The sequence below is a fragment of the Lithobates pipiens genome, unplaced genomic scaffold (assembly GCF_037356315.1).
Source record: "Lithobates pipiens isolate NorthernLeopardFrog02 unplaced genomic scaffold, aLitPip1_a1.2 Scaffold_18, whole genome shotgun sequence".
In the NCBI taxonomy this organism is placed as follows: domain Eukaryota; kingdom Metazoa; phylum Chordata; class Amphibia; order Anura; family Ranidae; genus Lithobates; species Lithobates pipiens.
Window position 1 is genome coordinate 119356693 of NW_027507758.1, and position 27838 is coordinate 119384530.

The window sequence follows — 27838 nt, forward strand, 5'->3', positions numbered from 1 at the left end:
GAAAGCTGTTCAAATATATAATATGAGCAAATATGCAGCAAGAACAAGCATTTAAAGTGTATGTCCAAGCATTATCAAAGTTTACACACCACACCCCTCTTCTCCTTCTAGAGCATGCCCAAGCAATATTTTTTCTCTAATAACTTAGAACTTATTGCTTTAGTAATAAACAGCTTTTGTTGCTCTCTGTGACATCATCGCCATGCCTGTAAATTTCTGTAACTGCTAGAAGGCGAGATGTAGGCACACCCCCAGAACTACATCTTCCATGAGCCTATTCTCCAAATACCATGTATGGACAGGCTCTTGGAAGCCAATCATCAAAAAACAAACAGGAAGCGCCATACCAAAATGATTAAAGCAAATGAAAAATAGAAATGAATACTGAGTGCAACTAATAAAAGCTCATAGCCCAAACGATGCCATACAGTGCAGGGTATACGTAATCCAATTGCATCCCACTGTAGTGCCAAGCTGACGTGTTTTAGGGGGGGCGCACTGGCCATATGCTAGAGATTTTAGCCCAGTACCAATAGAGTGGTTATCGATGGGTTTCATTGGATGCAGCCTCTTTATATACTTCTTTCCAACATCAATGTAGATTGCAGGCTGTTCAAAACGTTATGGCACGTGAAAACCATCTTCGTCCCAAAACAGGTGTCTTTCATTATTTGTAACATTGAATACACCCTTGCACATAGTTATTTTGTGTTTCAGGAAGAGGTTATGTTCACACCGCAGCATGCTCCGGCTCCGGCTCACAGCAGGAGTCCGATGCCTCTCCATTCACAATTTCAGGTCTGATTTCAGCCTGAATTTTTGCCTGAATTTGGATCTGAAACGGGCCAAAAGACGCACGGGACTCCTGTGCAATTCGCAAGATCTTGTGCGGAGATGTGTGAACCAACTCCATAGAGAGACGGTCACAATCTCCTGCTATGCGAATTGAATGTGGGGAAACCTGCATCCAATTTGCAATTTCTGACATATTGCCAGAACAACCCATATGAGATTACCTTCACCCATGAAATAAACAGTCAGAAAATAAATCTTCCTGGACTTGGAACTGATGGTTGATGATTCCCATATCATATCTTGGATGCATTTTTTTTTTTTTTTAAATCTTTATTTTAATTTTTTTTCCATACAAAAAGTATAAAACATAGTATACATATACATATGCATCCTACTACCCCCCCCCCCCCTATAGCCCTACTACCTCTTCATATTTCTTCGTTGATTTAAACAGTTTCCATTGCTTCCATTTCTTTCGAAATTTCTTTTCCCCGCTCTCCTCATCCTCTTCCCATCCCTCCATTCTATACATGTCCTCTACTTTTCCTATCCATTCCCTCAATTTTGGGGCTTCCACCTGTCTCCAGTTTTTTGGTATCAAGCTCTTTGTTACGTTTATTAGGTTTCCTATGAGGCCTTCTTTGTACTTTTGAGTTGGGGTGTCTGTACCATGGAAAAGACATGTCCATGGGTTTTCCAGTACCTGAGTTCCTGTTATTATTTTTATTAAAGTTAATGTTTCTCTCCAGTAATTTCTAATTTTTGGGCATTCCCACCAGATATGTGCCGCACTCCCTTGCTGTCCACACCCTCTCCAGCACATCCCGAGTTGCTCTTCCTGGTATCTCCTCATCTTGTCTGGTGTCCTATACCATCTAGCAAGGCTTTTATAATTCATTTCTATTGTATTAAGATTTTTCGATGTCCCGTGTGTTAAGTGTAAGATTTTTTCTATATTCTGTTTCTCCCCTCGTGGCCCTATTTCTTCTTCCCATTTTTTTAATATATATAGGTACCTCCGTCTCGTCCACTTCTCCCAACATCTTATATATCTGTGAGATATTTACTCTTATTATTTTCCCCTCACATATCCGCTCTAAGACGTTAAGATCTGTTCCACTTCTCAATGGTTGTGGTAATGATGAGACAAAATGTCTGAGCTGGAGGTACCTCCATCCGTCTATATCCATGTACTCCTGTAGTGTTTCTAACGTGTTTATTTTACCCGCATTTATTATGTGTCTCAATTGAATATCTTCTCTTCTAATCCAGTGTCCTCCCATAGTGCTCTTCCCCGGTGGAAATAAATTATTTTCTTTTAATGCCATTAGTGGAGAGTTGTATTTCCACTTATTATGCTTGTGAATTCCGTCCCATATTCTAAAAACGTTTTTTGTGAGTGCAAGTGTTGTTGGTCCGAGTGATCTGTGTTTTGGGGGTATCCAAATTTCCTTTCCTAATCGTGTCTCTGCAGCGCTGTGTTCTATTGCCACCCATCTTTTTTCATTATCTAATTTTGTCCACTCCACCACCCGTGTTAATACTATAGATTCGTAATATTTCTTAAAATCCGGTACTTTTAGACCTCCCCTCTCTTTTCCCAGTTGTAATACCTTTAAGGCTATTCTAGGCTTCTTATTTTTCCAAATGAGCTTGGTTATTAGACGTTTAATAGTATTAAAGTAGACTGGAGGAATATATATTGGTAACATCTGTAACTTATATAATATTTTTGGTTGTATGATCATCTTAAGGGCATTAATCCGGCCAAACCAGGACAATGGTTTCGTCATTATTTTTTTTGTGTCTTCTCTTACTTCGTCCAGTAGGGGGATATAGTTTATCTCATAGATTTTCTTTAATGAGGCTGCCAGCTTTATACCTAAATATTTAATTTCCTTTTTCCATAGGAAGGGAAATTTGCCCTTGATATCCTGTTCTTCCCCACTGCTCGTGCTGACACTTAAAACCTCTGTTTTTTTTAAATTTATTTAAAAATTTGATAGATCTCCATACTGCTCGATACTCTTTACCAAATTTGGCATGGAGATTCTAGGTTTTGTCACATAAAATAGGACATCGTCCGCAAATGCGGCTACTTTATGAACCTCTTCCCCCAACTCAATTCCTCCTATGTCGGGATTTTTCCTCACTGTCTCCAGCAGTGGTTCCAAAGTCAACACGAACAGTATGGGTGACAGTGGGCAACCCTGTCTAGTCCCGTTGTACATTCTAAAGGGGTCAGACAAGTTGCCGTTTACCCTTACCACTGCCATTGGGCACTCATAGAGTGTCTTTATCCAACTCAGGATTCGGATACCAAATCCCATTTCTTTCAACGTGCCCAGCATAAATCCCCAGTCTACTCGGTCAAATGCTTTTTCTGCATCTATTGACAAGAGAACACTGGGGGTCTTGCTCTCTTGGGCTTTCTGGAGAAGCAATAGTGTCCTCACTCCATTATCCCTTCCCTCTCGGCCCCCCACGAACCCCACTTGGTCTGGGTGGACCAAGTTCGGAACAATTTTTTTCATTCTAGTAGCTAGTATTTTTGCGAATAATTTTATGTCGGTATTTAACAATGAGATTGGTCTATAGTTTGAACATATCATACCTTCCCTCCCTTCTTTCAATATTGTGGAGATAATTGCTAGAGAGGCTTCCTTACCCAGTCCATATTTTATATCTAGGCCGTTAAAATATGCACATAACCTTGGTGACAAAATTTCCCCAAATTTTTTATAATATTCTATTATATAACCGCCCGGGCCCGGGCTTTTCCCTCCTGTTGTTTCTTTTATTGCTTGGTTTACTTCGGATGTTGTTATAGGAGAATCCAATTCCTGTACTATTTCCTGTGATAGTGTAGGGACCTTAGCGTTTATTATATATTCTTTGATTTTCCTCTTTCTAATGTTCTCTTGCTGCTCTGTCTCCTTTTTTCTCACCCAATATAATTGCTCGTAGTATTCTCTAAATACCTCCGCTATATCTTCAGTCTTATATTTGATCTCGTTATTTTTATCTATTATTTTCTCAATATAATTTTTTGCTTTCTTTTTCCTCAATATCCTAGCTAAACTCTTGCCATTCTTGTTTCCCAAGAAATATCGCTCTTTCGTTATTTTATGATATTCTCTCCTTACTTCTTGCTCTATTGTTTCCTCCAGCTCTAGTTTTTTTATAGCTAGATTCCGTTGTAGCCCCTGTATCTGTCCCTTTCCATTTTGTTTCTCTATTTTGTGTTTTAATTCTAATCTCCTAATTTCTTCTCTTAATTCCTTTACCTTTTTATTCCTTTCTTTTTTTCTTTTTGCCCCAAGTGAGATATATATTCCTCTTATGTAAGCCTTATGGGCCTCCCATAGTATGTTCTCCGCCATCTCGTCCTTCCCATTTGAGGCAAAAAAAAATTGCAGCTCCTTTCTTATTGTTTCCTCTCCTTCTACGTCTAATAGATCTTTATTTAGTTTCCAGGTAAACGGGGGTTTCTTTACCTCTGGGATTTTAATTCTCATGGTTACAGGTGCGTGATCCGACAGAGTCCTAGTTCCGATGTCCGTATCAACCACTTCCTCCAATAGCTGATGTTCCACCAGCCAATAATCTATCCTGGTGTACGTCCCATGCACGGGGGAGTAGAACGAATAATCTCGTTTCTTCGGATGTTGTATTCTCCACACATCTATCAGCTGCAATTCGGCCATCCATTGTTTAATTACATTTCGCTGCATGTTCGCCGTCTCCCGTGCATGGGACGAACTATCCAGTCTCGGATTTATCGGAAAATTCAGGTCTCCTGCCACAATCACCCTCCCCTCCTTAAATTCCCAAAGTTTTCCCAGTATCTTTCTCAGATAAGTTATTGGATTCTTATTCGGGCTATATATATTTGCCAAGGTATATTTTATTCCCCATAGTTTTCCTTTTAGAAACAGGAACCTCCCTTCCGGGTCTCCCATCCTGCCCTCTACTATAAATTGGATATCCCGGCCTATCCCCACTGCTACCCCCCTTGTTCTACTTGAGACTGAGTCTCCATAGAACCAGGTCGGGTATCTTGGGGAATACAGTCTAATTTTACTTTCATGGGTTAAGTGCGTTTCCTGTAAGAACACAATCTCTGCATTAAGTTGCTCCAATTCTCTTAGTATCTTAAACCGTTTGTTAGCTACATTTAGACCTCTCACATTATACGACACACAGTTTACCATTGTCATGTTGGAACCCAAATAATGCCCTTTACTCGAAATCTTGAGCTATAGGTTATTCTCCTCTCTCCCTCCCCCCCTCCTCTCCCACCCCCCCACCCTCACCCCCCCCCCCCCCCCCCCATGGCCCATCTCCGGGCCTCTTGCGTCCAACCTGGATATATCCCCATCCTGGTGTCTGCACCTCTTCCCTTGAGGTGGAGACCCCAACCCGGCGCCCCGTGTGCACCTCCCCGGGTCCTGGGATCCCGGGGTGGGCCCTAAAGAGAGAGACCCTTCCCCAGCCCCCCCACCCCCCCCAGTGAGCAGCTTCCACCACCTCAATATACTTCCATAACTTTAGAGCAGCCTTTTTACTACTTCTTTCCTCCCCCCCTCCCTATACCCCCCGCCACCCCCCTCCTCCCCCCGGTAGCTCCTCTCTTATTGACCCTTCATACTCTTTTGGAATTGGTATCTGTAGGTTTTTACAAAAGTCCTGCATGTCTTCCAAAAATCTCAACCTTACTGTCTTCCCATCTCTGTGTACTATTAATGCTGTGGGAAATCCCCAGCTATATCTAATGTTTAGTCCTCTTAGTTGATCCAGCAGTGGTTTGAGCTTTCTTCTTCTTATTAGGGTCTCCGCTGATAAGTCCGCAAACACTTGTAAAGTCTTTTGTTCATACTGTAGAGGAGGTCCCTTCCTAAGATTATTCCATATTTTTTCTTTATCTGAGTACTTATGGAACTTAATAAGCACATCCCGTGGCATATCCTCTTTTAGCCCAGGTGGTTTCCTCACTCTGTGTACTCTATCAATTTTTATCTTTTCTGCCTCTCCTCTCTCCAGTAGGGGGTTAAATATCCTCTTCATTTTTTCCTCCAGATTTTCTCCATTTTGCTCTGGTATAGCCCTTATCTTCAAATTTTGGCGCCTATTTTGGTTTTCTTGCGCCTCCATTTTATAACAACATTCTTTCTGTTGTCTTTGCAGCTCTTTCATTTGTGTTTTTAGCCCAGCTATCTCCAGTGTTTGTCTCTCCGCTTTCTCTTCTACCTCTTCTACCCTTTTTAACAGATGTCCCAAATCCATACGTACGTTGGAGACCTCACTTTTTATCAGGTTTTCCATTCTCTCGAACATTGCTAGCATTTCCAAATTAGTAGGCATTAGGGATTCACTCCTCAGATCTTCCCCCTCTGTAATCTCCGTCTCTATTCCCATGTTCTCCTGCATCTTTTCTCCTTGGGCCCCCTTTAATTTAGCTGCCTCTTTTCTTGCGCCTTTGTTTACCTGAGCTGTTTTTTTTTCCATACTGGGACTTCTGGTGTTCCCTTCTTTAGTTGTTAGATATTTCTGGATTGAGCTTGCGTTTGCACTTGAATTTAAACTTTCTCTGGGGGTTTTGGGTTCTGTTACTTTTTGGGATCGGCCTTTCATTATTTCTTTTGGGCTCACACCCCCTCCGGCTTACCCCTCTTCCCGTGTGCTTATCCCTGGGATTTATAATATATTCCTCCTTCCCCTCCTCCTTTCCTTGTGTATGTTTCCAGACAAAAACATACAAATGGATGCATTTTAAATCATCAGCAGGAAACTCCTACTTGCATGCTTGAAGCCATCAACTGAGGTGGATCAAAAATGTGCCTTTTGGTCAATTTTGCTGACTCAGGACATGTACATGCCTGCAGGTTTATGACAAGCAGAGTGACCTACTAAGGAAAAGGTTTCTGGAGAAGAGCTATGATCAGGATCTCAGTGAGGAGGCATGCATTTCTACGCCAATGCAGTGGGAGACCTGTACCCTAACAGTGAGGGAACTCGGGCCAGTAGTAGACCCACAAATACCAACACGCAAATCAGATATAATTTTCAGTACTCTGTATAACAGTAAAGCATTTGCCATTAAGAGAGTTATCAAGAAGTATTGGGGCATCCTTCATCGCAATCCCTGCCTTACTAATGCCGTTCCTGAGCGCCCCAATGTCATTTTCCGTAGACCCAAAAACTTGAGGGGCCTTATAGCACCTAGTAGGGTCCGGACTCAAAACACCATGTATGGCCCATTTGGAGATGCCTGTTAAACCAAAAGGGCAGCTTCAGGTGTGGTGTCCCCAACTGTGCAGCAAGTCAATACATGTGGCACAGGAAAAGGACACTGGGAATGGTGGCCAGATCCACACAATCCAGAGCAATTCATCAACTGTAAATTACATATTGTGGTCTACTGCCTGCTATATCCCCATGGGTTGCTCTACATAGGTTGGACAGAAAGTACCCTACAGATTCAGTTTAGGGAGCACAAGAGGAATATCCTTAAAGGCTTTGACAAGCATTCTGTCCCTCTTCATTTTTTTGGAGAGGCACAAAAAGGATCCCTCCAGCCTTAGGGTATTTGGGTTGGAGGCCGTGGGTTGGGGTAGACGTTTTCACCGATTGTGCAGAAGGGAAACCTTCTGGATACATTGGATAAAACTCCTATGCCCCTAACCCCTAAAAGGTTTAAATATAGGTTTGAGTGTCCAGACTCTCATGTAATCTGGCAAGTTTACTGACCCTTGTACTAATCACTTCCACGTGCATGCTGTGTACATACCCCTTTCAAGTGGTCTCTTTTGCAGCACTCTGCTTCTGACAGTTTATTTTTTCCTTGTGTTTGTTTTTTGTTGTTTTCTCTCTCCCCCCTTTTTTTTTCTTTGTGGACACCATGCATATAGCCACTGGGAAGGAGTAAGATCCACATTCTAGCCTGGGTTGTTCTTGTGGAATGTGAATTTTTATTGAAGCCCATACGCCGATTTTTCTTTCTTATACCAGTGATTTCTATATAGAAATTTTCCATATAGCAATTTTTAGATTATTTTTTGTATCAATTATGATTATTGTAATATCATTATACTGTATGCAATAACCAAATATAGTCAAGTATTGGACATGCTCAGTTTTTGGTGTTCATTCTTGCATAGGCATTCTTCCTTTTTGTTCTTAAGCCATCACTTTGACTTTGTCCTTAACAGTGGAATCTGTATCCCTGGCGGTACTTGACTTTACTGTAGGTGGGACACTGTTGCACTCTGCCTTGTGGGACAATATATATTTTCTATCTGAAGATACCAAATAGAGAACAGTAAGGCCTCTTTCACACGGGGCGGATCAGTAATGATCCGCCCCGTGAAGATCCGCTCGCTCAGCGGGGATCGCTCCGTTGTCCTCGCTGAGCCAGCTGCGGACAGGGCGGTCTCCGCACACTGTGCAGGGACCGCCCTGTCAGCTCTCCGCTCTCCTCTATGGGGATCGGATGAGCACGGACGGTCTGTCCGTGTTCGTCCGATCCGCTCTGCAGACGGATAGAAAAATAGGATTTTCCTCCGTCTGCAGAATCGGACTGTTGCGGAGGCGGACGAAATCGGGTGTCTGCGGATGCTCATCCGCAGACACCCGCTATCCCATAGGGATGAATGTATGTCCGTATTTCATCCGCAAACGGATGGATGAAATACGGACATATCGTCCGCATGTGTGAAAGGGGCCTAAAGACTTCCAAGTGTTCCACTGGACAATGTGGACAAGGTAGTATTCTAGCAGTGGATGTAGGTGTGATATGTGGTAATAATCAATACTACAAGAAGGCACTTTAAAGCTTATGATGGCAATACACAAGTAAACAAACTTTGGAAAATATTGCTTAACTACATCTCCTTGCCCTGCAATAGTGATATATAGTGCCTTGAAAAAGTATTCATACCCCTTGGAAATTTTCCACATTTTGTCATGTTACAACCAAAAACGTAAATGTATTTTTACTGGGAATTAATGTGATAGCCTAAACAAAGTTGCACATAATTGTGAAGTGGAAGGAAAATGATAAATGGTTTTCCAAATTTTTTACAAATAAATATCTGAAAGGTGTGGTGTACATTTATATTCCGCCACCTTTACTCTGAAAGCCCTAACTAAAATTTAGTGAAACCAATTGCCTTCAGAAGTCACCTAATTAGTAAATGGAGTCCACATGTGTGTAATTCCATCTCAGTATAAATACAGGTGTTCTGTGAAGCCCTCAGAGGTTTGTTAGAGAACCTTAGTGAAAAAACAGCATCATTAAGGCCAAGGAACACACAAGACAGGTCAGGGATAAAGTTGTGTAAAATTGTAAAGCAGGGTTAGATTATAAAAAAAAAAATCCCACACTTTGAACATCTCACAGAGCACCGTTCAATCCATAATCTGAAAATGGAAAGAGTATGGCACAACTGCAAACCTACCAAGACATGGCCGTCCCCCTAAGCTGACAGACCGGGCAAGGAGAGCATTAATCAGAGAAGCAGCCAAGAGGCCCTTTGTAACTCTGGAGGAGCTGCAGAGATCCACAGCTCAGGTGGGAGAATCTGTCCACAGGACAACTATTAGTCATGCACTCCACAAATCTGGCCTTTATGGAAGAGTGGCAAGAAGAAAGCCATTTTTGAAAGAAATCCATAAGAAGTCCTGTTTACAGTTTGCAAGAACCCATGTGGTGGACACAGCAAACATGTGGAAGAAGGTGCTCTGATCAGATAAGACCACATTTTTTACTTTTTGGCCTAAAAGCAAAACGCTATGTGTGGTGAAAAACTAACACTGCACATCACCCTAAACACACCATCCCCACCAAGAAACATGGTGGTGGCAGCATCATGTTTTAGAGATGCTTTTCTTCAGCAGCGACAAGAAAGCTGGCCAGAGTTGATGGGAGGATGGATGGAGCCAAATACAGGGTCATTTTAGACTGGGGCGGAGGTTCATCTTCTAGCAGGACATTGACCATAAACATGCAGCCAGAGCAACAATAGCAATCTGACAGAGCTTTAGCTTGAGCTATTTTGCAAAGAAGAATGGGCAAAAACGTCACTCTCTAGATGTGCAACAAAGCTGGTAGAGACATACCCAAAAAAGACTTGCAGCTGTAATTGTAGCGTAAGGTGGTTCTACAAAGTATTGACTCAGGGGGACTGAATACAAATGCACGCCACACTTTTCAGATATTTATATGTAAAAAAAAAATGAAAACTATTTATCATTTTCCTTTCACTTCACAGTTATGTGCCACTTTGTATTTGTCTATCACATAAAATCCCAATAAAATAAATTTACCCTTTTGGTTGCAACGTGACAAAATGTGGAAAATTTCAAGGGGTATGAATACTTTTTCAAGGCACTGTACAGATAGAGGGAGACTAAATTGATAGGCAGAGCAAGTTTTCCACCTTAAAATATACCGACGTCATAATACAAATTGTGTTTATCAATGCAATCATACTCCTTTCAATATTACAGTTACTACAAGTGAGTATTTTTGGGTATGTTCTCCAATGATTGTCAAATTTGCTTAAAGAGGAAGTAAATCATGCGCTGTAGACAGCGGTGCCTGTCTTTTTGCAAATATCTCCTAAACCATGTAGGTTTAGGAGATATTTTTTGGACCTACAGGTAAGCCTTAATCTAGCATTACCAGTAGGTCAAAGTGGTCTGTAACGGTTTACAACCACTTTCAAGTGATTGTAAAGGTACATTTTTATTTTTTCTCAAATAACATGTCTATACTTACCTGCTCTGTGCAATGGAATTGCACAGCTCCGGCGCATACCTCCTCTTTTTGGGTCACCCGCCGGTGCACTTGGTCCCTCCCTTCTGTCCAGTGCCCCCATGGGAAGTTGCTTCCCACGGGGACACTCCTGCGTGCTCGCACCCGAACGGGACTCGGCCCACCCCCCGTCACTTGCTTTGATTGACAGCACTGGGAACCAATGGCTTCACATGTTTCAGCAAAGCCAGCGAAACACGGAAGTGAGGGGAGAGAAGAGCTGTAGACGTGCACAGTGCTGGATCGAATGAGGACTCATAAGTAAAGGGGGGTGAGTTGGGATGCTGACACTGAATGCATTCCTAGCATTAAGGTAAAAAATGTGTAGACTTTAGAACCACTTTTAAATGTCATCCCACAACCTGGGTTAGCTATGCAATCTTATTGAATAAATACAGTAAAATAACTGTAAAATGAAAAATGTGATTTTCTTAGTGCATCAGACCTGCATTTATAGCAGAAGCACTTGAGAGAAAATATGAGCCAATGCCTATGTAAAACATGCAACAGTTATTACTTTGAAGTAGGCTGCTGCTTTTTTTCTTAAAACTTAATACCTGAAAGGATATGATAATGTTAGTCACTTAACCATCATAAAAGCCCTCATCCTAAGTACCAGTATTTCCATTTTTTTAAAATAATTTCCACATATTCCTAGAATGTGATCGCGTGTGCTTGAGGACACTTAAAATTAATAGTGTAATTTTCATATGTCTGCAAAGTTGCTTTTCTTTCTTTACCTTTTCTTTACCACTGGCATAAATTTGCTTATAATCACTTTCATTCTGTTCATTTGAATATATTACAGGTACATAGAGAGAATCTGTTTGCAACTGGCTCAGAAAAACACAGCATAAAAGGGGAATACTCTAGTTTAAGTGGTCTGCACATAAAATTTACAGGAAAAAAATTCTATGAATCCTTTTGAAATCACCCGGATTTCAGTACAAGCGGCCCCAAAAATATATGATTTGATTGTCTGATCTCAGGTCACAATATAGACAGACTTGTTCAATAGAGTCACACTATTCATTGGTGGAAAAGACACAAATAAATAAAGCTTTGTCTTCAACAATCAAAATTTTTATTTTTAAATGCAAGAAGTGCATGTAAACACACTTGATTTGTCATCAGCCTCTTGCAGTCCCTGAACAACAGCACTCAGACTGGGAGAGGGAGAAGCAAAACAAGGACCCAATCAGTAGAGCTAACTGGCAACATGTTGATAGAAGAAAAGTGATAGACGAGATAAGTATGCTGCTTCTCCTCTCACTGTGCAGTCACCAGCTGGGGAAGGCTTGTAAGTGTTATTTAAAGTGGTGTTCCCATTATATAAAAAAAAATAATAATTAAAAGTCAGCAGCTACAAATACTGCAGCTGCTGACTTTTAATAATCGGACACTTACCTGTCCCATGGTCCAGCGTTGTGGGGGATCAAAGCCCCACTTGTCTCCCCCCCCCCCCTTCGTGATTGGCTGTGCAATCATTTGGGACCTGTGACGCGTCTCAGATGATTGACAAGAGGGGGGGAGCAGAGCTGAGCCCTTCCTGCACCAAACGGGAAGTGACGTCAAGAGCCCAGGCACTGAAGGAGGCAGACTACAAGGGACCCCCTAGCAACAGCCATTTAGAGGCGAGTAAAAAAATATAAAATTTTAAGGCAATTTTTTTTATTTGATGGAACACCACTTTAACTGCAACAGAGAAAAGCCAAGTCTCCTGCCTTGCCAGACCAGGCTGTGCTGTGTGGCATCTGTAACTCTCATAAAAGGATAGACACAAATGAATGTCTATGGGAATAAAGTTTTGGCGATGCAACTTGGTTGTATGACTCGAATAATGCAAGTAAATAAACAGAATGATTTAACCACTTAACAACCGCCCTATAGCCAAATGACGGCTACAGGGCGGTTTCTTATCTCTGGGAGGCCGTCATATGACGTCCTCCCAGAATTCCGCTCTCGCGCGCCCCCTGGGGCGCGCACTCGAGAGCATCCGTGACCGCCGGGTCCACAGGACCCGGCGCATCACGGTAAACGGCCGCTCATAGCGGCCGTTTACCACGTGATCGCTCCGTCAAATGACGGAGTGATCACTTGTAAACAAACCGGCGTCATGTTATGACGCCGGTTCCTCCCTCCCCCTCTCTGTACCGATCGGAACAGCGGAGGGGGGAAGAGATCGGTGTCAGCAGCGATGTGGGCTGCATCTGCAGTGCCCACATCGCTGCTCACCGAAAATTAACCCCTCAATTCCCTGCAAATACTCTGCAATACTCTGCAATACCCGCCAACGCTCTGCAACACCCGCCAACGCTCTGCAACACCCGCCAACGCTCTGCAACACCCGCCAACGCTCTGCAACACTCTGCAACGCTCTGCAACACTCTGCAACGCTCTGCAACACTCTGCAACACTCTGCAACACTCTGCAACGCTCTGCAACACTCTGCAACGCTCTGCAACACTCTGCAACGCTCTGCAACACTCTGCAACGCTCTGCAACACTCTGCAACGCTCTGCAACACTCTGCAACGCTCTGCAACACCCACCAATACCCTGCAACACCCACCAATACCCTGCAACACCCACCAATACCCTGCAACACCCACCAATACCCTGCAACACTCTGCAATGCTCTGCAACACCCGCCAATACCCTGCAACACTCTGCAATGCTCTGCAACACCCACCAATACCCTGCAACACTCTGCAATGCTCTGCAACACCCGCCAATACCGTGCAACACTGCAATGCTCTGCAACACCCTCCAATATCCTGCAATGCTCTGCAACGCCATACTCTGAGATACCCAGCCATAGTCGGTGATACCCTGCAATACCCAGCCATAGACACCCCCCCCCCCCTCCCGCTGCCCTCCGGTGCTTCTACCGACTCGCCAATACGATCAAATCCAGAATCTTTTTTTTTTTTTTTTCCAGGCTTCCCAGCTTAGAGGTGAGATGTGGGGTCTTATTGACCCCATATCTCACTGTAAAGAGGACCTGTCATGCCATATTCCTATTACAAGGGATGTTTACAATCCTTGTAATAGGAATAAAAGTGATCAAAAAATTAATTTTTGGGAAAAAAAATGTCAAACTAAAATAAATAAAGTAAAATGAACAATAACATTTTTTTTAAAGCGCCCCTGTCCCCATGTGCTCGCATGCAGAAGCGAACGCATACGTAAGTCCCGCCCACATATGAAAACGGTGCTCAAACCACACATGTGAGGTATCGCTGCGAACGTTAGAGCGAGAGCAATAATTCTAGCCCTAGACCTCCTCTGTAACTCTAAACATTTAACCAGTAAAAAATAATTAAATTGTCGCCTATGGGGATTTTTAAGTAGCGACGTTTGGTGCCATTCCACGAGCCTGTGCAATTTTGAAGAGTGACATGTTAGGTATCGATTTACTCGGTGTAACTTCATCTTTCACATTATGCAAAAATTGGGCTAACTTTACTGTGTTTTTTTTTTTAAGCACAAAACTGTTTTTTTTCCAAAAAAAAGCATTCGAAAAATTGCTGCGCAAATACCGTGCGAGATAAAAAGTTGCAATGACCACCATTGTATTCTCCAGGGTGTTTGGTAAAAAAACATATATAATGTTTTGGGATTCTATGTAATTTTCTAGCAAATAAATGATGATTTTTACATGTAGGAGAGAAATGTCAGAATTGTCCTGGGTGCTCCAGAACGCCTGATGGTGCTCCATGCATGTTGGGCCTCTGTATGTGGCCACACTGTGTAAAAGTCTCACACATGTGGTATCGCCGTACTCGGGAGTAATAGCAGAATGTGTTTGGGGGTGTAATTTGTGGTATGCATATGCTGTGTGAGAAATAAACTGATAATATGACAATTTTGTGAAAAAAAAAAAAAGTAAAAAAAAATCTTGATTTTGCAAAGAATTGTGGGAAAAAATTACAACTTCAAAAAACTCATCATGCTTTCTTACTAAATACCTTGGAATGTCTTCTTTCCAAAAAGGGGTCATTTGGGGGGTATTTGTACTTTTCTGGCATGTTAGGGTCTCAAGAATTCAAATAGGCCGTCAGTACTTCAGGTGTGATCAATTTTCAGATATTGGCGCCATAGCTTGTGGACTCTATAACTTTCACAAAGACCAAATAATATCCACCAATTTGTACTTATTTTTACCAAAGATATGTAGTAGTATAAATTTTGGCCAAAATTTATGAAGAAAAAATTACTAATCTGCTAAATTTTATAACAGAAACAAAGAAAAATTCATTTTTTTACAGAATTTTCTGTATTTTTTCTTTTATAGCACAAAAAATAAAAAACCCAGCGGTGATTAAATACCACCAAAAGAAAGCTCCATTTGTGTGAAAAAAAGGACAAAAATTTCATATAGGTCCAGTGTTGCATGACTGAGTAATTGTCATTCAAAATGTGAGAGCACCGAAAGCTGAAAATTGGTCTGGTTATTAAGGGTGTTTAAGTGCCCAGTGGTCAAGTGGTTAAAGCCTACATTCATTGAGAAAAGCACAATTTTAATTTAAAATGTAAAAATGTTAGTACCTTGCAACCCAAATAAAATAAAACTTGCCTGCTCTTTGAACAGAATAATATGTTTCAGCTGTGCTAACATAGGTAAAAAGGTTACTGTGATCATCAATTATTAAAATCTAATTACCGTATTTATTGGCGTATAACACACACTTTTTCCCCCTGAAAATAGGGAGCAATCACAGGTGCTTGTTATACACCGATAGTGTACCTCGGAGGGGAACGAGTGCAGCCAGAATATACCGAGCCGGCATCTCCTGTATAATCGGCTCTCACGTCACACACACAGTCCCGCCTCCACCACCGGCATTGGACCAGTGTTCTGTCTATCACAGGAGCTGGTCCAATGCCGATAGCGGTGGCGGGACTGTGTATGTGACTGCCCGACTGACAGCCGAGTAAACAGGAGATACCGGTTCAGCGATGTCCTGCATGAAAGATGGTCAGGCTGCAGATGGGCGCATATCAGGCTGCATTAAGGCTGCAGATGGGTGCATAGCAGGCTGCATTAAGGCTGCAGATGGGCGCATAGCAGGGTGCACTGAGGCTGCAGATGGGCACAGATCAGGCTGCACTGAGGCTGCAGATGGGCACAGATCAGGCTGCACTGAGGCTGCAGATGGGCACAGATCAGGCTGCAGATGGGCACAGATCAGGCTGCATTGAGGCTGCAGATGGGCACTAATCAGGCTGCAATGATGTGCACGGACCCTTATTTTGCTTCAAAGTGGTTTATTTTATTTGTTTTAACGTTTTTTTTTCCCGAAACTTCACACTTAAATTGAAGGTGTGTGTTATACGCCGATAAATACGATACCTTAAGCAAGCTAAAACAGTTTGCCATTAGAACACAGCCAGGTCTAACCCCAACCCATTTCCTCACCTCCAAGATCTTTATTGTGCCCTGAACAATCTCTGAATTGCTTATTCAGTTCATTCCTGGCCTGGGAGACATTAGGAAAAGAGGCTTTGCCACAGATGATGGACACAAAGGATAACCGATCTAAAAGCACAGCTATCCTTTGGTACCGTTAAAAAAAAAAAAAATCAATACTTAAAATAAATAAAAATAACTATTTTCTTTGCAATTAAAAAATACTTTCCCATGCTATGTAAATATTTTAGGTTTCCTGGCCTATTTCTCCATTGCAAGTGTAAAATGAAGAATTCCTACTCAAGTATACCTGAATGTATAAGGATGCACATTTATATATTCTGATACACAAAAAGGAAAATTTTCTTTTTTTCCTTTCTACGGCAAAATTATAAAAAAGCCTAAATGACACTCCTTTAAGCAAAGCCATCTTTTGACACATCCATTTCAATGAATAATCATAGCTAGTTCTGTTTGCCGCTAATGATGGCAAAAGGATAGTGTCATTTACAACAATCCTCTTTTCAGGCCTTCATACTTTAGGGCATCTCGGGTTGCGCGGGCCCATTAGTCATTTTCAGTCCACATATGCATCACGGTGATGCATGGCCAGAATGCGTGGGCAATTATTCTTGAGGGGGCCACTAATACTCCTACAGTGACAAAGCTGCTAAACATTTAATGAATAACAAATTATCCCGTTAATTAAAATAAAATCTACAACTCCAATAAATGAATGCTTTAAAACTTGTCATTGAGAAGCACTTTGCATTTATTTGACTAGCACGGGAACAGAAACAGCGGTAGGAGAAATCGCCCCTGGTGCTGATTTCTTACCACTCTAAATGTCTCCTCTGAGCCAGAGTACACTAGCTGTTCCTGATCATGCTGTGAGACACCTGCACTGGCTAGTAGACTTGTCATGACGCACAAAACCCTACCATCTTCAGCTTGACATTGTGCAAGTTATAATTATTCATCCAAATGAAAATGTCACTGCACCAGCAGCAGACCTCTCATCAGAGCAAAAGGAAAATACATCAAAACATTATCAACCCAGCAGGAAGACAGGGGCCATAAGGAAAATTACCCATTTTTAATATGGATGCCAGAAGCAGCATCTATTATTTTTTTTACTTTAGGGAGGGAGAGAGATCCTCCAAGGTCTGGAGTCCAGCAGCATTAACAAAACCATGATGCACATAAAAAGAGTGGACATAAACAGAATAGGGAAAAATAAAATCAATCACGCCAGGTCTCTAGCTTTCTTCTTTTTTTTTTTTTTTTTTACATTTTAAAATACGAATGTGATCGTAATCTGTAAGATTGATATTTTACGGTGCCAATGAAGAGTTTGCTTTAGCAAAAACAAAAAAGTCAAAATAGATTTTGCAGTGTAATGTAGAACAAAGACAGCGTGCTGTTCATTAAAAAAAAAAAAAAGAGGAAAGTTGCACATTAGAGTTCTATTATTATAATAAAAAGCAGGATATCGTTTTTAACTACTTCAATACCGGGCACTTACACCCCCCTTCCTGCCCAAGCCAATTTTCAGCTTTCTGAGCCATCACTGTTTAAATGACAATTGCGTGGTCATGCTGCACTGTACCCAAACAGAATTTTTATCATTTTGTTCCCACAAATAGAGCTTTCTTTTGACTCATATTTGATCACCTCTGCGTTTATTTTTTGCTAAACAAATAAAAAAAAAAGACCTACAATTTTGAAGAAGAAAAAAATGAGCCCAGCCTAAAGCTGGTCCCCTAATGCCACGTACACACGACCGGACTTTTTGACAGCAAAGGTCCGACAGAACGAGTCAGTCGGACAATTCGATTGTGTGCGAGCTCCATCGAACCTTTGCTTGCCAAAAATCCGGCGGACTTTCGAAATAGAACAGGTTTTCAATTTTCCCGCCGGACCGAGAAATCCATTCGTGTGTATGCTAGTCCGATGGACAAAAACAGACACTAGGGCAGCTATTGGACCGGATTGATGGTTTTGTTTGCGAGCACGTATGATCTCCCTAAAAAGAGATCTTGTCAGCTGGTAAGCCTCACTGAATCTAGTGGTGGAGGAATTCCTTTCTCTGGGTGCACTTGCTACATACGTTGAGGGTGTTTTGTACGGAGTCACCTAAACGGACTGAAGCCTTATCTTCTCATCTTTCTCCCATTTTTTTTGGACTGTTCACGTTTTTAATTAATTTATGTCCTTTCTATTTGTATTATTTATGGTTATATCAATATTTTGCACACAGGGTGGAAGAATTATGTTATGATGATAATGATATCATTTTACACCATATGATTTCTAGCGCAGCTTTCCTTTTTTAATAGCTATTGGCTACTGGATATGAACTTCCATATTCTAGCCCGGTCGTACGTCATCACGTTTGAATCCATCGGACTTGGTGTGATTGTGTGTGTCCAATTCCATTCATTCAGAAAGTCCGCTGGAACTTCGCTGAAAGTCCGTCGGGAAGACTGTCGGACCTAGTCTGTTGAAAAGTCTGGTCGTATCCTTCTGTCAGTTACCGTTTAAACCTTCTGACCCCCTTCATTGGGATCCTGGTAGATCCATATGAATGATGGATCCGTTGCACCACCATACCATAATCACATGTATCTGTCTAAGCGATTGCCCCATCCGGCAATAGATCCTCTCTATACTCCCCCCATATTCTCACGCTATCCACCTCATCTCTCACCATGACTGTACCCTCGAAACTTAATTTTCCCAAATCTAGCCTTGAGCACTGCTCTGGGCTGAATACTATTTCAGACCGGTATTTTACCCCAAGCCATAAGCACCTTGACCTCACAGGAGCGAGGAACTCACCCACCTTGTGAGGCGTTTCCTACCACTCTCCCAAGAAGCGGTTTCTGTGGGAACCGCTGCCCTTATCGGTACCCCAGTAATATATAGTGGGGTTGCAGGCTAACCCCCACTTCCGTTTTCTCCCAAACTTCCCTTACCTGGGAAGCCCCCCTTCCCATTCCCACTCCCCCTGAACACTCCTTTACCTCTCTTACTCTACTTCTTCATCTCATTCTCTTACCCCCCCCCCCCCCTTCTCCCCCCCCCCCTTCTTTTTTTTATTTATTTATTTATTTATTTATTTTTTTTTTTTTTATTTTTTATTTTTTTTTTTTTTTTTTTTTTTTGTTTTGTTGTTCGTCTCTGACTCCCCCTGACCCAGCCCCTTAGAAATAGTTTGTCACCCTCCCCACGGACATGGCGCCTCAGATGAATAAGACAATACACCAATCTCTGAAAGTGCTGACACTTAACGCCAATGGGCTGAATACGCCTGAAAAACGCTCGCAATTGTTCTCACTATTACGTTGCAAAAAAGCTGACGTGGTCTTCATACAAGAAACTCACTTCAGTTCCAGAAACATTCCTAAATTAACTAACAATCTCTACCCACACGTTTTTCATGCAACCTCCCCCATTTCTAAATCTAAAGGAGTCTCAATCCTCCTTTCCAAACGAACCCCGGTGCAGATTTCCGATAAATTGATTGATGAGCAAGGCAGGTTTCTTTTCCTTAAAGGTCACATTGGAAATAGACCGATTACCCTAGCAAATGTATACAGCCCAAATTCGAGCCAAGTTCCCTTCTTCCGTGATGTTTCCAGTAAATTGCTTTCCTTTCAAGCAGGAATCCTGATTTTTGGGGGAGACCTAAACGTCCCTCTTGACCCCTTGCTAGACACATCCTCTGGCAACTCCCACATACCTTATAGGGCAATCAAACAAATTAAGAAATGTCTATGGGAATTACTGCTCCATGACTCCTGGCGAACCATTAACCCTACTGTAAAAGACTTCACATACTTCTCTACTCCCCACAACAAATACTCACGATTAGACTACCTTTTCGTCACCCAACAAGACTTAGCATATCTGTCGACAGCTACCATTGATCAGATGACCTTTTCTGACCATCATCCCGTCACTATGACACTTACATTTCCAGAGACGCTAGAACACTCATACATATGGAGACTCGACCCAACTATTCTTACAAACCCGGTATTTGAACAACAGATTCGAGAATGTCTCACGAATTACTTTGCGGACAATGACACTCCTGACACATCCAAACTTACCCAATGGGAAGCACACAAATGTGTGATTAGAGGCAAAATGATCTCCCTGTCGGCCTCCATCAAAAAAGAAAAAAAAGCCAAACTTGCGGCCTTGTTTAAAAAATTAGCCAAACTGGAATCCACCCATAAGAGTTCTCTAGCTCAAACAACCCTTCTAGAACTGACCGAAACACGCCAGCTCATACGAGATGAGCTGAACAGTTCCATTAAGAAAAATTATGCACTATCTCAAAAACTCTTTTATGAATTTGGCAACAAAAGCAGCCATCTCCTCGCGCAAGCATTACGCAAAAAAAGAGCCCACAACACAATCCACCACTTACACTCCCCTGCAGGTACCCAATTGACCCATAATAGGGACATAGCTACAGAATTTGAAAGATACTACTCCTCGCTGTATAACTTAAAAGGCTCTGAACCCAACAAGCATCCAGATCCTCAACGAGATTCCGCTATCAAAGCGTTCCTGGAACTCTTTGCCCCGGATAAAATCTCTGCTGAGGTGGCCACCAATCTTGACTCGCCGATCACGGAGCAAGAATGGAATGACGCCCTAAAACAATCAAAAGCAGGCAAAAGCCCAGGCCCGGACGGCCTCCCTACCACTTATTATAAAACCTTCTCAGAAATCTTAAAAACCCCATTTTTACGAGCATTCAACTCCATCTCCCCCTCTAGTCCTTTCACGCAAGGCATGCTAGAAGCCCACGTTGTAGTCATTCCCAAAGAAGGTAAAGACCCCACCCTCCCATGTAACTACCGCCCGATTTCGCTCTTAAATGTTGATTTAAAAATATTCTCCAAAATATTAGCCAATCGATTGCTGCCCTACCTCCCCTCTCTCATATCCTATGACCAAGTAGGCTTTGTCCCTGGTAGAGAGGCCAGGGATAATACCCTTAAAGCCATTAATATACACCAACTTATTTCCCGGACCAAACAGAAGAGCTTTTTCCTTTCGCTAGATGCAGAGAAGGCATTCGACAGGGTAGCGTGGGATTATATGGGAGCAGTACTAGCAGCAATAGGACTCGGACCACGTATATCAGAAATGATTCTCTCCCTATACACGAACCCAACAGCTAAGGTAAGAGTCAACCGTACCCTGTTGAATGCCTTCCACATCGGTAATGGAACGAGACAGGGGTGCCCCTTATCCCCCATTCTTTTCATTCTCACGCTTGAGCCTCTTCTTAGACAACTAACACTCAATACTAACATCCAGGGCATCCAAGCACCCACCAGGGAATATAAATACGCTGCTTTCGCAGATGACATCTTACTTTTCCTTACGAACCCAATCATCTCTCTCCCGAACCTTTTACAAACGTTTCAAGAGTTCCAAGACTTGTCCAATCTCAAAATAAACTTTTCAAAATCTTTTGCCCTTAACATATCCCTCCCACAACATCTTGTAGATCAATGCAAGAGTAATTTCCCCTTCATTTGGAAAAAGGAATCGATCACTTATCTAGGGATTCAACTTCCCACACAACTCACAGACTTATATGCCAAAAATCACCTCCCTCTTCTGTCCAAACTGGAATCTGACCTTCAATCATGGAATAAGTCCACAATTTCTTGGTTTGGTAGGGCCGCTGTTCTAAAAATGAATGCGTTACCTAGATTATTATATGTCTTGCAAACTATCCCTATAAAGATTCCCCCCTCATACTTCCGCACATACAACAGTATCTGCTCTAAATTTCTCTGGGGTGGTCGTTCACCTAGAACAAAATTTCTCACGCTTACTCGTCCAAAACATCTCGGAGGCATAGGCCTTCCTAATCTCTCTAACTATAATATAGCAGTACATCTCACAAGAATTCTTGATTGGAACCTGCACTCGGCTCGAAAAGACTGGATAAATCTAGAGGCTTCTTTTACTGACTTACATCTGAACACCCTCCCTTGGATACCCCTGAAACACGTCCCAAGAGATATACTGGTACACCCATTGATTGGCCCGACCTTGCAATATTTTCACCAAATATGTCGAAAAACATCCATATCCTCGACTCCGGGCCCAATGACTCCATTGAAACTGAACCCTGACTTTCCCCCGGGCATGCACGAACGGTACTTGACTAAACACTGGCCGGAAAAATACCCCAGAGCACACCAATTGTACCGTCGAGGCAAACTCCTTTCAGCTCAGCAATTATCCTTAACAGTTGAGCGTCCACCCATTCCTCCATGGGACTATCTCCTTATGACACAATACCTTAAATCCACTGACAAAGATGCACAATATTCCAGACCACTGACCTCTTTTGAAAGGCTTTGTATGCAAAAATCGCCCCAAACCCATCTTATCTCTCTAACCCACAATCTCTTATATGACAACTTAAAAGCTAACGATGGCGAAGCCTGCAAGCAGTGGGAAAAAGACTTAGCGACCCCGATCTCAGAAGAGAACTGGGAGAAGATTTTCCTAAACATCCACAAAGGCACGAGAAATGTGTATGCACAGGAAAATGGATACAAAATCCAGTCCAGATGGTATCGCACTCCGGTTATTCTTAATAAATTTAACCCAGAGGTTTCTACTGCTTGCTGGCGTTGCCATCAGTCCAAAGGCACCCTACTTCATATATGGTGGGAGTGTCCAGCCCTTCAGACGTTTTGGAAAACGGTTCATCAAACTATCTCCAATATCACCGATCTTGATATCCCATTCACGCCAGCACAATTTCTTCTCCACCTCTCGCCGCTTTCTCATAAACGGTATCATAAGTCTCTCACAATGCATTTAATCAACGCGGCAAAGCAATGTATACCCCCGCACTGGAAATCCTTGTCCACACCGTCAATCAGAGAATGGTTCGCCAGGATTCAGAGAATTGCAGACATGGAAAAACTTATTCACACTGCCCACGATACACCTGCCAAATTTAGCAAACAATGGGCGGATTGGTTATCCTTTCAAGCAACGACAACTTTTAACACCCTAGGTAATCCCGACACCTAGATCTACTAGGCCACCCAGGATAGAATAGACAACCCAACGAATAATGAGTTATTCGACCTCATCAGTCACATTTACAAGATATTGATATCCTTCTTTGTGCACCCACCCCTTTTTCACAGAACGCCAAATGTTTGGATCAGATTTGTAATCCCTTACGAATACAGAACATAAGAATCTATTGGATAGGCACACCTGCAAGGGAGTCAGAGACGAACAATCCCCACCCTCCCCCCTAGTACCCCTCCCCCCTCTATATTTTTTTTTTGCCCATTTGTTCTATTCTATATTTTTTTTTTTTTTTTTTTTTTATTCTTCTCCTCCCCCCCCCCCCCTCTTCTTGCCCCCCCTCCCCCCCCCTTCCCAACTGATCTGTCTTCTTACTATTTCCCCCCCCCTATGCACCTTGCCAACTTATTTATGCTCCGTTTCACATGCCGAGCTTGTCACACGAGCCTTCAACGTAGCCATCTCCGCTGTCTACAAAACACTTTATCTCCCTAACAGGCAATGTAGAACGAATACTCGAGGCCTCATACAGAGCTTCCACACCATCTGTGCGACAATCTGTTTCTCGAGTCCATACCGCTCATTACTAGGAGGTGAGCTTATTGCTATGTATACGCATTGTTTCATTAATTGTACTCATAGGAGACTGAACAATCATTTTGGTTTATGTACTCGTGTCACTTTTCTTTTGCCTCTGTTGGCTTTTGTAATTACTGTTTGTTTGAATAAATAAAATACTTTTTGGAAAAGTCTGGTCGTGTGTACATGGTATTAGAATCGAGTGAAGCTGTGCATGGTAGCCAATCAGCTTCTTGTTCAATGAAACTTTGACAAATAAACCTGGAAGCTGATTGGGATGAGAGTTGCACCAGATTTTGCACTCTGCAGCTTCGTAAATAACCCCCAATGCGGAACAAGGCATCTTAGGTCACTAATGGGGAAAAGATCAGCTGCAGGGAGTACAGGCAATACTGGTGATGGGTCCTTTGCCCTCTGCGGGCCCTTTTTAGGGTAGGGTTACCAAACATACCAAGGTCCGTTCTTTAAGGTGTATACAAAATTTTAAAAATGGTTGTATCGTAGCTTACCCTGCAATAGTCATGGTCTGCCTAATGCCATTTCTCTGCAGGTTTGGTTTTCCTTTATTTGTACTTAGTGATCCTGCCAGTAACAATCATCCTTTCAACTGTTCTGTTTCAAGGAAAATCTAGGAACTACACTGAATGCGCAGGCCCTGTGTTTCTGCACATGATCTTGTACTGTCCTAGGACACCCTTTGGTGGGGATCAGTAATCAGTTGAGATATACCTCTCGACTGTGGGCAGGTGACAAGTAGATTGCACTCGAGTCCCTGCCCTGCTGACTTGTAATTGCTCTTCCCCCACGATTGGCAGAGCAGTGTAGAGAAGGGAAGAGCTCAGGTGTTTTGTAGCCTGAGCTCTCAAGCCGGGAAGCAGTACCGGTGGTGGGCATCCCTGGTGGTCTGGTGGCATCATGATCTGACTCATGGTGCAATTTCTATTCAAATCAATGGGCTCTCATAGGAAACCAGTGATTTTGAATAGAGGCAGAGAAACGCTGCTAAAAGCTAGCATGGCTAGGTGTGCATTAACGCCAAAGCAAAAAGCTACTAAAAGCATGTTTTTACAGACTCTTTTTCCTGACATTGGTAGCGGCTTTGCACTTCGTTTTTTCTAATGCCCTGTGTGCATGAGGCCTAAATGCTTTGGACTGAGGCAAAAACACACTAAAATGAAAAATGAACAAAGCTTATCCCACACCATAAGCTCACTTTTTGCCACTGGTGTGTCTGTGTACGGTCACGTCCAGTTGCGGGGCAGGTCATTACTGGAATGGTAGGAGATCCAACCTTTCCAACAGCTCCTGCAGGAGTATTGTTATATTCACATTTTAGGAAGGTAATCAGCAATGACAGGTTAGCTAATTATTTCATAATAGGATTCCTTTAATGATCTGAATGGTTCAGATACTGGGAACACTTACAAAGCATGTTCAGTGGGGTAAAGAACCAGTACAGTTACCTAAACGAATCCATATCAAATTGTAACCCTTTGCCTTTACTATGCCAAGTAGCAATCTTGGTAATGGCTAAGGGTTACTGCAATCTGGAAACCACTGCTGCTCACTGGGCTGCCTTATAGGGTAAGCACAATAGAGTTGAATTGATATACACGATTGAAAGCATTAAAGTTTTCAGGAAATTAACAGCTTTTAAAGCATCAATATATTTCATAGTTTTACTCTAATTTCTTGGACCAAGGGAACTCCTTCTTGCAAAGCCCAATGACAAATATCTAGGTACTACAAAATGTTGGCCAGCAATAAATAGAAGTCCTGCTGCAGACCTTGAAACAGTTTCCAGCAACAACCAAGCCAAAACAAAAAAAGGAAGATGTAAATACATATACAAGTGCAGAAGGATTTTTACCTGGGGTGTCCATGAGACTGAAAACGGTACCGGTAAGTCAATACAGCAGTCTGGAGCTTTGTATGGATACTGAAACAAATGGCAGAAGTTGTACACATTACACAAGAGAACAAGGCAGAATGAAGTGCATTTCATATTAATTCAATACTAATACAAATAGAGGTGGCTAGGAAAACTTACACCTAATTTATCTCCGTTAAGTTTAGTTTAGACAGCATTTGTCTCCCTAATTTGCGCAAAGAGCCAAAAGCTCTGGAAGAAGTGATCTTGCTCAGACACCACCTACTTTGATATGGTTAACCGAGGAGGTACTACACGGTGGAATTTTGGAATATTTAATAGGTATGTACGGTTTTTCACAGCAATAAACATAGGAAGCAAATATTATATTAATATATTATATTAATATCTCTCTGAGATATAGTTATATTTTCATGCTTATGACCACTTAAGATGTCTGAATGCCACTCCCCAACTGACAAAATCTGGGGACGTCTGCTCTAGGCAGTGGTAGTATAGAAATATAATGACCTAGGAACCATAGATCAACATTATTTTGTTCATTCATATCATTCAAATTCAGTGTATTATATAAAAAAAAAAAAAAAGGATATTTATGTATGAAATAACGGTTTTCTGTGCAGTCCTACCTTCGTTTTGTCAAATGGCATAAAAAAAACCCCTCAAAAACCACATACACTAAAGCTGCACGATGCTGGCTAAAATAAGAATCAATTTTTTGTTTAGAATAAAGATTACAATTCTCTCACGATTCTCACGGCGTAACATCATCTTTCACATTATAAAAAAAAAAAATGTGCTAACTTTACGGTTTCATTTATTTACTTTTTTTAGTTCTTCGAAGTGTATGTTTTCCCCAAAAAATGCGTTTGAAAGAACACTGCGCAAATACCGTGTGACATAAAATATTGCAACAACTGCCATTTTATTCTCATGGGTCTCTGCTAAAAATAAAAAATAAATTATGTTTTAGGGTTCTAAGTAATTTTCTAGCAGAAAATACAGATTTTACCTTGTAAGCAACAAGTGTCAGAAAAAGGTTTAGTCTTTAAATGGGTAACCACTTCAATACCAGGCACTTTCGCCCCCTCCTGCCCAGGACAATTTTCAGCACTGTCGCAATTTGAATGACAATTGCTCGGTCATTCAACACTGTACCCAAACAAATTTTTTATCATTCTTCCCACAAATAGAGCATTCTTTTGGTGGTATTTGATCACCTCAGGGGTTTTTATTTTTTACTAAAAAAAATGTTTTAGTTTCTGTCATAAAATTTTGTTTTCTCCTTCACTGATGGGCACTGATGAGGCGGCACTAATAAGGTGGAACTGATATGTAGAATTGATGGACACTTATAGGCTGCACTGATGAAGAAGCACTGACTATTATTGGGGCACTGCTGGCAGCTGTTGGGCACGGATTGGCAGCTGATGGGCACATTTGATGGGGGCTGTGCTGATAAAAATGGGCTAATTATTAGCACACTGCTCCAGTGTGCTTTCACACTGCAGTGAGAAGAGTGGCGATCTACAGGTGCTTTTTTTTAGCACTAAAATGCCTGTAAATCATCTTAGTGTGAAAGTGGCCTGAATAATAGGACACTTACCTGTCCAGGGATCCCGCATGTTCCTCACCCGAGCCAGCTCTTCATCTGTCTTTGGCTCCCGCCACCTACATGTTTACCTTGGGAGCTGTGACTGCTTGCAGCTTCACAGCCGCTTCCCCCTGCATATGTACGAGCCACGCTGCACGTTATGAATGGGCTTGCAACCTTCTAGAACCTGTTACATAGTTGGTGAGGTTGAAAAACAGACACCAGTCCATCCAGTTCAACCTATATGTGGGTGTGTGTAAGCGTTTATGTCAATAGTATATTGTATACCCCTGTATGATGTGGTCATTAAGGTGCCCATCTAAATCGTTTTTTTTAAACTATTGACACTCCCTGCTGATACCACTGCTTGAGGAAGAAAATTATGCATCCTTACCGCTTTGGCAGTAAATAACCCTCTACGCAGTTTAAGGTGAAACAGATTCTCTTCCAATTTTAGTGAATGGCCATGTGTCTTTAAATTCCCTTTCACTGAATAGTTGTTTTGCCTCTGCTAGGGTCACCAGTATGGTATTTGTATATCGATATCATATCCCCGATCAAGCGTCTCCTCTCCAGAGAGAATAAGTTCAATACTTGTAGTCTCTTCCCCATAGCTGAGGTTGTCCATTCCCTGAGTTAGCTTTGTTGCCCTTCT

At 42.1% G+C, this 27838-nt stretch overlaps 1 protein-coding gene across 1 annotated transcript in view; it reads right to left on the bottom strand.

The window, feature by feature from the left end:
* Positions 1-27838, bottom strand: part of FANCL (FA complementation group L) — a 188751-nt gene that overhangs the window by 71431 nt on the left and 89482 nt on the right. The window contains exon 7 of the mRNA XM_077486052.1: positions 25569-25637. Coding sequence (XP_077342178.1) covers positions 25569-25637 — 69 coding nt within the window. The remainder of the gene's footprint in view (positions 1-25568; positions 25638-27838) is intronic.